Source organism: Chiroxiphia lanceolata, chromosome 3, assembly GCF_009829145.1.
Source record: "Chiroxiphia lanceolata isolate bChiLan1 chromosome 3, bChiLan1.pri, whole genome shotgun sequence".
Taxonomy (NCBI): Eukaryota; Metazoa; Chordata; class Aves; order Passeriformes; family Pipridae; genus Chiroxiphia; species Chiroxiphia lanceolata.
In genome coordinates this window covers 89,414,410-89,427,336 of record NC_045639.1, presented here as the reverse complement: position 1 = coordinate 89,427,336, position 12,927 = coordinate 89,414,410, and the positions used below count along the sequence as shown (strand labels likewise).

Here is a 12,927-nt window from a genome sequence, read left to right as displayed (position 1 = left end):
GTAAACATAGTTCTACTTATATTTTTATTTCCAGACTTCTGAATTTAATTTCTGCTGATGGACTGTAAGTTTGTGCTCTGTACATCTTTTTTTGCAGTTTCTAAGTTCATTTATAATGTGATGCCAGGCTTTTGTGTATTGCAGCTTTCAATTCTCTGCTTTCATGAATATCTTAAAATGTGAATGTTGTTTACTGCACTTCAGTAATGTTTAGCAGAACCTACTCAGGCAGCCAGATAAAAGCCAAAGAAGAGGGAAGAGGACAAATTGTACTCCTTGGTGACATAAAAAAAAAATCTAAAAACTTATTTAAAGTGAAATTAAATTATACACTGGGTCTCTTCTGTTACTTTCAAATGGATATTTTTTAGCATGGTCTTTCTGAATAAGAGAGTTTTTTCATATGCTGCTTGAAGGACCAACCTAAGGTCTACTAATGTATGTCTATGAACTAGAAATTAAATAGGTTGTCTTATCTTTTCAGAAAAAACAGTGACACCTGTAGTATAACTCTCTCACTTATCAATTTGTCAGGATTTATATGTTTCATCTTACAGTATTAATAATGGAATGATTTTTAGCCCCTTAAATACTTTAAATCTTTCTGTATCCCTTCAAGAGTTTTCAAGAAGACTAATACAAAAAAGTACCAAAAATAAATATTTTAAAAGAGAAGTTTATAGTTTTCTGTGCTCTCTGTGAATGACAATGTCTTTTCTTTCTGCAATCTATGGGATATCATCAGGTGAAACAACAAAGTACTGAGATAAATTAATTTCCAATCTTACCGGCAGTTGTAGTTCTGCTGTTGAGCTATGCAAGTTGCATTATTTAAACAAGGCAATAATTCACACGGGTTCAGTATTCTCTCACAGAACTTGCCAGTAAATATTGGCAGACAGATACATGCCACATCCTATAGGACAGAAGGAAATTAGAAATAATTGTGATACCCAAGGCAATACAAAAATTAGTGTTTACTTCCATTTCTATACAGACCCTAACAAGGCCAGGATTTCAGACAGGTTACAAACTTGACTTAGGATAAGTGTAATAAGCCTTCCAGCACAGATTATACCAGACTTGGGTTTGCTAGCTGGAAATACACCAGCTCTAAAAATGGCTGGCTCTGTGATTTCATAAGTGAATCAAGGAGTTTTATAATACATTTAGGCTTTTCCTCATTTCTGAATTTTTTCCAGTATAATATTTACATCTATCAAACAGTAACAGTACACAAGGTACATCAGATACCAAATAGTATCCAGCAACTAGAGGAGAAAAGAAAATTGTGTGTATCCTTTTTCCCCTTCATTATGAGGCACAGAAACTATTCTTCTCTATAATGGTGAAAGACATCTGTCAGTTACTGCAATTCCTAATTTGCACAGTAAGAAACGTAAGTTATTTTACAAAACAAAATATTTCTTAGATCTTATACTCTCACTCTTATTTTTCTATATAAAGTTATGCTCTTTATAGGCCTTTTGAAGTCAGAAAGTGAAGGCAAAAAATAAAGGGGTTTGTTCACCTAGGGAAATTAGAAGTGCTCAGGTGTTTCTTTAGAATTGGTCCTAAAGGTATAATCAGGAAACTTCAGTATCTATTGAGAGATGTCTATATGTGTGAAACAAATTACTATATATGTTTCTTTATTGTACAAAATAGTATGTGCTAGTATATCTAATAGACAAAATATATAAACAGGTTGCATGACAGGAATCTATCAATTTTTTCAGCAATTTACATGTCCCTTTTTTTTATCTGTGCATGAATATGTATCACTGGTATGCAATAACTAAGCTTTTGAATTCTTTCACTATTTTGGTTCTGTACAATCACTGCTATTTGCAATAATCATGCTAATGAAAGAATGATACCTTTTGACATATATCCAGGTATGATTTTATTATCAAAACTTTGTGACTGCATGAATTTATTCTATTTTAGAAAAGGAAAAATGAAAGAAAGAGGGGAATTAAAAACATACCACATGAAAAGCAAGAAAAAGAGAAAAACACTAGTTAATAAAGACCACTGATGCATCATGTTTTATGTCACAAGATTTTATCAGAGAGAGGAATAAAGAAATGAAACAATATTAGTAGCTCCTTAAGTGATCACCAAGCAACTGAACTGAAACATGGAATTTGGGCTTTTTATCATAGAATTATACATTAGAATCAAATGTTTTGACACTTTCATGGAACAGATCCTCCTGAAAACTATGTCAAGGCATATGGGGGACAGGGAGGTGATTAGGAACAACCAACATGTCTTCACAATGATGTCTGACTAATGGTGGCTTTCTATGATGAAGTGACTGCAATGACTGGTAAGGGAAGAGGAACTGATGCTATTTACCCTGACTTCTGTAGGGCCTTTAACATCATCCCACACATCATCATTGTTGCTAAACTAGTAAGACAGGGGAAGAGCTGTAAATGTCCCATCCCTGGAAGTGTTCGAGGTCAGGTTCTATGGGACTTTCAGCAACCTAATCTAGTGTAAAGGGTCTCTACCCACAGCATAAATGTTGGAAATAGATAATATTTAAAGGCCCCTTCCAACCCAAATAATTTTATGATTCTATGATTCTATGATTCTATGTTCAAATAGGGATCTCTAAAGTTTATACTTACATTTGGCAAATCAATACATGTGCCTCCGTTCTGACATGGTCTTGAAGAGCATTCATTGATATCAATTTCACAGTTGTGGCCAAGAAATCCAGGAGGGCAAACACAAACATATCCAGACCGATTATACTGGCATACGCCTTCATTTAGGCATGGCTGAGATTCACAAAGATCACCAGGTTTCTCACAAAATGAACCTAAAAGAAATAAATATAAAAAATTACTGTGTTTGAGTGAATGGGTCCTCTTGACATACTGCCCATAAACATAACTTTTTTACTTCCTTACTATGATGTGTTGTTGTGTTTCCCTATTATTTCTTTTTTTTCTAAAAAAAAATTTTGTGAGATTGAGAGGCTTTTATTTATTGTGGTTTTTAAAATAGTTTACTCTGCAAAGCTCCAATTACTGACTGGGGCATCTGTATGCTATCACCATTTAAAAAGCAAAGAATTTAATATATTCCTGTATGTTTTGTTTGTTATGCTGAATAAATGTGGTAGAAATCTATGGGAACGACTAACCTCATCTGTAACAAAGGAGGGAGGTGAACTAGAATCATAGTCTCAGAAGACACTGAACAGTCACTCAATATTTCTCTCATGGTGGTTATTACTAGGGGAAGCTGAATCCATTATACTCTCTGACACGTAAGGTTGTTCTCATTTCTATTTATAGATCCAGCCAGTAGCAAAACTGAATGTGCTCTCAGTAAGCAAACACACAATCACATACACACGCACAAATCCACCCATGCACACCACCACCTCCCCCCCATACACAAAATACAGACACATCGGCCATATGGATCAACAGCAAGAACAATGTCTTTTCTCTTGCATAAACACAAACAGCAGTCACATCAATGAAACAGCAGTGATGGTTCAAACTTTTTCCTCCTCTCTGGCTAGTCAGTGTTGAAGTTCAACAGCAAACATACGCACTCCCTCATTTTCTATATGCAAAAATAAACCCTCATTAATGGATCTCTCAAGAATCAGCATAGATTTTGTCTGAGATCCATACCAGGATCCTGAACCTCTTGACAACTTGCTGGCTCAGAGCTTGAGTCATTCCAGATCTGGGTATCATTCTGGTTGCTGGCTAGTCCAGTTTAAAGGTCCGTTGCTCCCCACTAGGAAAGTTGATAACACAGAAGTAGCAAAGAGACTGCAGTGATCAGACACAGTCTCAGCCAGAGAAGAATAATAGGCACCAGTCTGCTTACATTCAGCTAGCAGCTAAAAATTTACTTCCATTTACTTCAGAAAAATTATGTAGCTTTTCACATATTTTGTGCTTTAGTGCTCTGATTCAAAGCAACTCCCTATCACATACTTACAGATTACATCAGAAGAATTTTTCAGCAATTTGCTGTAGCAATAACATTTACTTCATAACAAATCCCCTCTGAAGAAGTAATATGTATTGATTACACATTTTGTTAGTCTCTTGAGTCCACTGAATTAAAAATAGACATTCATAAAAGAATAAATTATACTTTACAAAAATATGTATAATTTTGAAATGGTAAACAGAATACTTTTAACTCAAATTATAAACTACAAGGTAAACATAACTAATTAGTTATAAATCAATTAATAGATAAGTATGTGAACCTCTAATAATTTCATTACCAGTAGCTATATAAAGGAACTGTAAGTATTTGTAACAACATTTACTAGGAGATTGAAATTTCACACTCTGTCTCTATTATATAACAGAACAGCTGATGCAACAAACACTATACAAGAAAATCCCATTAGTAGAAAAAGGGTCAAAACACGTTTTCCATCCCTCAGTTCAGTAGAAATAGTTATTCCAATAAGGCAAAAGAAATTGGATCTATCTTTTATTACAGAATGTTCACTTCTCTTTAACATCAGAGGACAGTCAAAAAATCTTTCACGAATTTTTTGCTATCCCTCATCACCATAGTAACCAAATTACAGTATATTGCAACTTGGAGATGTTAGGGCTTGCTAACAGGAAAAGCTAAGAAGGTCATTTGTCAGAAAAAGGTCATTGATTGGTATTAGTGCATATATAAGAGAACATCTGCAACATGAAGTGAGGGGGATTGGTCAATTCTTTCATAATTCTATTTACTATTTAGCTGTCGTGTTCTACTTCAGTACAACATTGTACTCCAGCAGTACTCATAGATGAGGTTATATATCAATGCTCACCCTATTTTTTCCTTTTTTTAGGCACATTTGACAAGAATAGGTGCTCGTATCCCATCCACAATACTAAATAGGAGAAGGTAAATGAGCAAAACAGGTACTCCCTTTGCTCTACCCAGAGGAAAGCCAGAAAGAGTAGTCTCACTAGCTGAATGGATTAATGAGTTTTTCCTGCCATTGTTTCTACAACCGAATCCATTAAATCCTCCCCATTTTTTCAGCCACCATTATCAAGCATTTCTCATCCTTTTGTTAAACCATGGCTCTCAATGGGATTATTAGAACAAGGAAAGACTAAATGAACAAAATAGCACAGAAAACTTTAGGCCAGTTGGGAAAACCAGATGAAAGAGGTCCCTTTTCAGTAATGTTACGTTCATTTGCAGCAAAACTAGAAAAAGGTAATTGTTCTATCAAAAAAAAAATTAAAAAAAATTGTGCAACATTCTTTTAAGCGAAGACTTGAAGTAGCTAGAAGAGGAATAGAGAAAATCCTGAGAAGAGATAAGGAAATATTGTCAACCATGCCATGAGACATATATCAAGGAAAAATGCATGGTTCAAGGATGGCAAAAAAAAGATATAACCTTTTTTTCTCCTTGGCATCTCCTTACAAAGAAAGAAAAAAATTCTTTTTTTTTTTTTAATTTGGGAAAAAACCAGTTCATTTAGTGGAAACTGGTAGCCAATAACCTAACCAGGTCAAAGGGATCAATTTAAATGAAGATACTGAGGCAACAACTTCACTCATAGTCTAAAACACAAGTCACATCTATCAATGTCTTTTAGGAAGAATTCAGTACTTTTTCCTTAATCATTGATGCTAATTATTTCTTTGACAATCCTGTACTCTGCAATTCACTGTATTTAGCATATTATGTACAAAGCAAGAGCAGTGCTCTTTCACCTGAACATCCATGCCTGACGAGTTTGACAAATCAAGTCAATAAACAGAATTCTGAAGAATTTGTCTTTTAAGATTTTTTTTCTACCATTCTCAAACCTCATGCACACTCAATCTATTTACTAAATAAGACTGAAAGATGACTTGATTACAGCTCTTGGATGGGGAAAGTATCAAGCATTAAAAGGATCATTAATTCAGTGAAGAAGTGTGTAAGAAAAGCAAACAACCAAAGAGAGAAGCAAAATCATATAAAGTGAGAAACACCTTTGTGGGACCCCAAACCCAGCTTTCAGCAAAGGAAAACAAGGGCTGACAAAAACCTCGAGATCTGAAGGAGCTGGACCCTTCTCACAAGACCTGTTAAAGTTCTACCTTATGGATCAAGCCTGGCTCCAGCAGAAATCAGAAAGGACTTTTGAGATGATTGTATCAAACCATGTCTAAACCCCTTAATCCTTTCCCCCTATGTAATCTTAGTTGAAGGAAATGTTTAACCCATTGGGCAACGGTAGTAAAAACTTGTGTAATTCCCTAATTAACATAGCTCGTCCCCTTCATTAACATGTCCAGCCCCAGATGCCTTTAAAATAGTGTTCTCTTGTTCAATAAACTATTCCAGTTTCCCCATACTGGGATCGTGTTTAGCTTTTATTTTTCAGACCGCCACTCACCTTATACATTTTTACTAGTGATATTTCTGTACCAGACTATCATGAAAGAATTGAATTCAACAGTTGTCAATGTCTTCACATCAATGCTTTTTAAAAGCTAGTTCTTTAACCATATACAAGAAGACTGAAGTCTTCATATAGATAAGCAATATAACAAGTTTTGGTTGGAAGAGATGAACAACTGGTTCCCAAAATTTGAAAATCTATTTATCTACTTTGACTCAAACTGTATACAAACCCTTTTAAAAATTGTGTAAAAATATGAATTAATTATAAATTCTCATTTTAAAATGTATATGTTTTTGTCATCATCAAGCTTCTTGTTTAGACATGTTTAAATAAATACTTAAATTCATAACCATGCTAAGATTTATTGACCTCTTGAATGTTGTTTTTAGAAACAAGGTAAAGAGGGAACAGGACAAAAATAGATCTTTATAATCTGATATCAGATTCAAGCCTCTGAACAGGGGCAGTATTTAAGCAATGAGCACTGCATCAAGGATCAACACAGCAGTCCAACTTGCACTAGCTAGTAAATGCATATTTAAAAGGGTTTTACATGTTCTGGAGACCTAAGACTTAAATTTAAAAAAAAAAAAAAAAAAAAAAAAAGTGCAAGGCAAATTCTCTTAACTGCATAGATTTTAAACATAACTTTCTATTTTACTTTGATATCAATAAAAACAGTACAGGCATAATTTATGTGCCATAAATGCTGTATATTTCTGTTGCCAGCAATTTCAACAAAAGTAATTCTTCCCTCAGTCAAACCCAAAAAGAGACATTTGCTGAAAATACTGAAGTCCCTTTAATGCTCACTAATGAATGATCAGCTACTCAATGCTATGATATATTGTTCAAATTCCCAGGAAGATAAATGCAGAAACCATGTTCTAATGGGAGACAGTTGATTCAGAAAACTTCATTTTGAAAAAAAAATAGTTATCACATTGATTGAATATCTTGATAAAAGAGGAAAATTAAAAACATCATCAGTAGGATCAGTTCACCTTAGTCCTTCAATATAATGAATTCTAATTTGGTTTACTTCAATAAAATAAAAATTGTGGAAGATTAAAAAGCAGGAATGAGTGAGTAAAGATTATCTGACAGATCAATATGAAAGGCAATTAATTTTAGTTTAAGGAACTGAACCTTATTTTCAGAATTTTCTGATTTTTTTACACATGAAGAAAATAAAACCCTTCACCAAACTAAATGAATGACAGAAAACTCCCAGCCCTTCTTTGTTTAACTATATACCTGCTAGTCTTCCTTAGTTTCACTGTGATGGTAAAATGATAAAGCATTTAAAAGACAAAGGACATTTCTGACACCATTGACAAACATCACTCAGTTTCTTAAGATAGCACATAATGACATTTACATAAATATCTGAGGTTACTGATTAAAATAAGTAGTTTCTATTTTTAATTGAAGTATTTCTGAACTTCATATTTATGCAAACACTTCTCTTCCCAAGGAGTAAAATATGCTAAAGATCATATTAGCATATAACATTTTAATATGATTTCAGTGTTTTGTTTTGTTGTTCCTCTAATGAAAACTCAATATTTTCTAGAGCAGTTATACAAAAGGCACAGTAGACCGTTTCAGGAAACAGCATGTGTTATACCCTTATATAATCCATTATTTGTACTTGTGTCAGAACTGAGCAATAATATTTCAGGGCTGGGATAAAAAAGGAAGCATTTAGTAGGAGAGAGATTTATTCTCAGTGTAAATGAAAACATGACTGCCAGTTGCTACAATCAAGGACCAAGATACACAGTAGGTAGTAAACAAAGTAAAGCCTGAGATTGAAGACAAGTATAAAAATTCAATTGTTAAAAATATTGTTAATATTTTAAAATGTTCAGTTTAACATATAGAATTATAGAAACCCACATAATGCCCTTTTTATGCATGCCGTTGTTATGTGTTATGCAACAGAACACTCTTGTTATCTTTAAAATTAATTCCTAAACAAGGCTCTTTTAATCTCAGGACTATCAGGTTTCAATTGATTACACAAAAGAATTTCTACAATAAACTAATCCCTACGTGTTTAGCTCAGTTAAGAGCCAGTCCAATGCGTTTCACTTCTTCTTTTTACCTTCATGAGTTTTGTCAGATGCCCTTCCTTTTAAATGTATATATTGGGTTTGTGTGGCTGAGTTTTGGTAGTGGGGAGCTACAGGAGTGGCTTCTGTGAGAAGCTGTCAGAAGCTTCCTTTATGTCTGGTAGAGCCAATGCCATCCAGCTCCAAGACAGAAGTATTGCTGGCCAAGGCTGAGCCAATCAGCAATGATACTAACACCCCTGTGATAAGACATTTAAGAAGAAAAAAGAAAGTTATTGGGCAGATGTAATTGCAGCCAAAGAAAAGCAGAGTGAGAATATGTGAGAGGAACAACTATGCAGACACCAAGGTCAGTGAAGGAGGGGGAGGGAGGTGCTCCAGGCACCAGAGCTGAGATTCCCCTGCAGCCCGTGGTACAAACCACAGTGAAGAAGGTTGTCCCTCTGTAGCCTATGGAGGACCATTAGGGGTGCAGAGATCCAACTGCAGCCCATGCAGGAGACCCACACCGGAGCAGGTGGATGCCTAAAGGAGGGCTGTGACCCCCTGGGAAACCTGTGCTGGAGTAGGGCCCTGACAGAGACCTGCACTACCATGGAGAGAGGAGCCCGCATTGGAGCAGGTTTGCTGGTAGGACTTGTGGGCCTGTGGGGGACCCACACTGCAGCAGTCTGTGCCTGAAGGACTGCACCCTGTGGAAAAGCGAGCTATGTTGCAGCAGTTTGTTGAAGCAGTTTGTTGCCCATGGAATTGGCTCACATTGGAGAAGTTGGAGGAGGACTGTCTCCCTTGGGAGGGACCCCAAGCTGGATCAGGTGAAAGACTCTTCTCCCTGAGTAGTGGCAGAAACAACCTGCGATGAACTGACAGTAACCCCCATTCCTCCTCTCCCTGCACTGCTGGCAGGGAGGAGGTAGGGCTGGGAAGGAGGGAGGGGTTGGGTGGATGGTGTTTTTAAGATTTGTTTTACTTCTCATTATCCTGCTCTGATTTTTTTAGTTATGAATTAATTTAATATCCCCAATTCAAGTCTGTTCTCCCTGTGACAGTATTTGGTGAGTGATCTCTCCCAGCCCTTATCTCAACCTATGAATTCTTCGTTATATTTTCTTTCCCCGTTCAGTTGTGGAGGGGAGTGATAGAGTGGGTGCCTGGCATCCAGCCATGTCGACCCGCTACAACATAAAACTGAAAAGTGTTTTTAAAGGTTGTCTTTGTAGAATGAATTTTTTTCTGTTTAAACACATCGCTGAATCACAAGTTCTTGTCTTGTATATGTAGACCCTGAAATACACCAATATTTCTATAAAATCATTAGTCTTTTAAGTACTAGTACAGTATTTGCATACTCATCTACACTTCTAATCCAAACCAATGAATGATACCTTTTTTTTCTGCATATGAAATTTCAATAAAGTGTGAATCAAAATCAAATTTACTTAAGGCACTGTAAATCTAGGTCTCAGAGAAAGTGAGTGCAAATCTCCATGAAAGATTAAATGGGTTATAATCTTAAATTTAGACAAATTAAGTAGCATTAAAGTTCACTGATGTGCTTTATACAAAAGCTCCAATCAGCATTCTTGAAAACAGGCATTTTGGAAGTAAATGAATGAGAAGAACAAACATTAGCTTCCATCAGAGGAAAGCCTTTTAGATGAAGGGGTTAATAGCGGGTCTATTAGCTCCCTGGATGAAGATATGGACTGGGCAAACTGTCGGGTGTATCCTTAATGATAAGGAAGTCAGTACGAAGCCCTGATGGAGAAACAAAGGCAGACTGTAAAGTTGGTAGGCCTAGGATTTGCGAACCGCAATAAAAATAAAAATAAAAATTCTATTATGTTTTCTCCATCTATGGTAATTAATAACTAGCCCAGAGAGAACGATCAGTATACTGAATAGTGGTGTTATCTGTCCAGTGACCTTGCGTCTGGAAATACTACCCAGAGAACAAACTTCTGGTGGCATGTCATTATACAAGTGTAGTGGTTTGGACTTTGTTTTCCCCCAGAGGATAAGAAAAGTGGTAGACCCCAAGGGGTGGAAACCCCTGGAAGTTTTGAATTTCTGTCCAATGAGCGCTCCTGCAAAAAATGTAAACATATCACAACCAGACCGGAAGAGAAGAGTTGTAGTTGGAGGTTAGAAGAAGGTGGCCATGTTGTGAGCCACGAGGAAGGGGCTCTGAGCCCCACAGGGGGGGCTTTGGCCCCCCAGCCCCAGCTGGGGCCTGTGGGGACCTGGAACAGCATAATGCTGGGCTAGGTGCCTATAGTTATGCTGGGAGATGTTTTCTCCATCGTGGGCAGTGGCCGTGGCAGTGGCCGGAGAAAACAGCAGCCAGAACTGAACCGAAGAAGCAACAAAGACATGCAGCACCAGAGAAGGGACTCCTGGAAGGAGACCTGAGGGAAGGCGAGTCAGCAGCTGAGTTCTACAGAGTTCTTGGGGGTAAGAACTGATACCAGACCCCCCAAAACTCCTTTGAGACCTCCTGGAAGGAGGAAGTTGATAGACTCTTACTTGAAAGAGCCTTGAAGTGCGACATGCACTGTAGAGAGGAGCTGAGAAGCTCGGTCGTCCTGAGAACTCAGCCAGGACGGAGTGTGGGAGGTTGGCCTTGAGGCCCTCCCTTGCTGCAAGCTACAAAGAGGCTCGCAGCCTGAGACAGGGCACAGAGGCCCTGCAAGGAGCTTGAATCTCCTGAAGATACCAGACCGTCACGAAGACCCCCCTGTGCTTCGTGATATGACGTGGTGAAACGACCTTTGTCTGGGGTTACGAAGTCCACGGAAGACCCCTCATTGGAGAGATGAGTGGCGGAGGGGGATACCCCCTCGTGTGTGCTGGCAGAGATCCAGCTATCAGCTGCTACAAGAAACAGAAGAGAGAGAGAGAGCCTGCTGCCTTAGAAGATGCTGCTGCTTAGTGACTGCTACTCTGAAGAAGCTGCTGCTCTGAGGGACTGGAAGGGATCTGTCCTTCTTTCCCTCCTGGACTTTTATTTGGAGGGGAGAAGAGATCTGATCCATTGTAAATACTTATGTCATGGTAGAGATAGTTGTAGTCGTGTGTATAATGTATTGTAGTATTTATTTGTACAGTCATTGTAATATATTCCCTTTCCCCATTCTGAGTCTGGTTGTGTTTTGTCTGGAAAAAAACCCATCTCACATTGGGTTGAGATGTGGGAGGGGGGATGGAGCTAGGGAATTGGAATTTGGGCTATCTCAAACCATGACATAAAATGGTAGCAGAGGATGGTTACGAACCATCGAGATAAATTGAGATAAGAGCCATGATGCTTGTGGCAACAGAAAGAGTTTTCCAGACAAAACACAGACTGTACCATTGTAGTGAGAGTAAGACTATAGTAAGTTAAGTACTAAGAGTAAAGTTTGTGATAATGCTTTAATGATGTTTAGTAGAGAGATTTTAGTTATATTTTAGTTTATTGAAGATTGAATATTGATTAGAGTTTTTTTTTCAGTTGTTGTGATATGTTGACATTTTCGCAGGAGCGAGGGGTGGAGTGTTGTAGTGGTTTGGACTTTGTTTTCCCCCAGAGGATAAGAAAAGTGGTAGACCCCAAGGGGTGGAAACCCCTGGAAGTTTTGAATTTCTGTCCAATGAGCGCTCCTGCAAAAAATGTAAACATATCACAACCAGACCGGAAGAGAAGAGTTGTAGTTGGTGGTTAGAAGAAGGTGGCCATGTTGTGAGCCACGAGGAAGGGGCTCTGAGCCCCACAGGGGGGGCTTTGGCCCCCCAGCCCCAGCTGGGGCCTGTGGGGACCTGGAACAGCATAATGCTGGGCTAGGTGCCTATAGTTATGCTGGGAGATGTTTTCTCCATCGTGGGCAGTGGCCGTGGCAGTGGCCGGAGAAAACAGCAGCCAGAACTGAACCGAAGAAGCAACAAAGACATGCAGCACCAGAGAAGGGACTCCTGGAAGGAGACCTGAGGGAAGGCGAGTCAGCAGCTGAGTTCTACAGAGTTCTTGGGGGTAAGAACTGATACCAGACCCCCCAAAACTCCTTTGAGACCTCCTGGAAGGAGGAAGTTGATAGACTCTTACTTGAAAGAGCCTTGAAGTGCGACATGCACTGTAGAGAGGAGCTGAGAAGCTCGGTCGTCCTGAGAACTCAGCCAGGACGGAGTGTGGGAGGTTGGCCTTGAGGCCCTCCCTTGCTGCAAGCTACAAAGAGGCTCGCAGCCTGAGACAGGGCACAGAGGCCCTGCAAGGAGCTTGAATCTCCTGAAGATACCAGACCGTCACGAAGACCCCCCTGTGCTTCGTGATATGACGTGGTGAAACGACCTTTGTCTGGGGTTACGAAGTCCACGGAAGACCCCTCATTGGAGAGATGAGTGGCGGAGGGGGATACCCCCTCGTGTGTGCTGGCAGAGATCCAGCTATCAGCTGCTACAAGA

The 12,927-nt window shown here is 38.4% G+C and overlaps 1 protein-coding gene across 1 annotated transcript in view; it reads right to left on the bottom strand.

The window, feature by feature from the left end:
- The window catches only part of EYS (eyes shut homolog), an 852,398-nt gene that overhangs the window by 715,418 nt on the left and 124,053 nt on the right, over positions 1–12,927 (bottom strand). Inside the window, exons 4-5 of the mRNA XM_032683211.1 lie at positions 2,643–2,836; positions 789–916 (exon numbers count right to left, since the gene is read on the bottom strand). Of these exons, the coding sequence (XP_032539102.1) occupies positions 789–916; positions 2,643–2,836 (322 nt within the window). The remainder of the gene's footprint in view (positions 1–788; positions 917–2,642; positions 2,837–12,927) is intronic.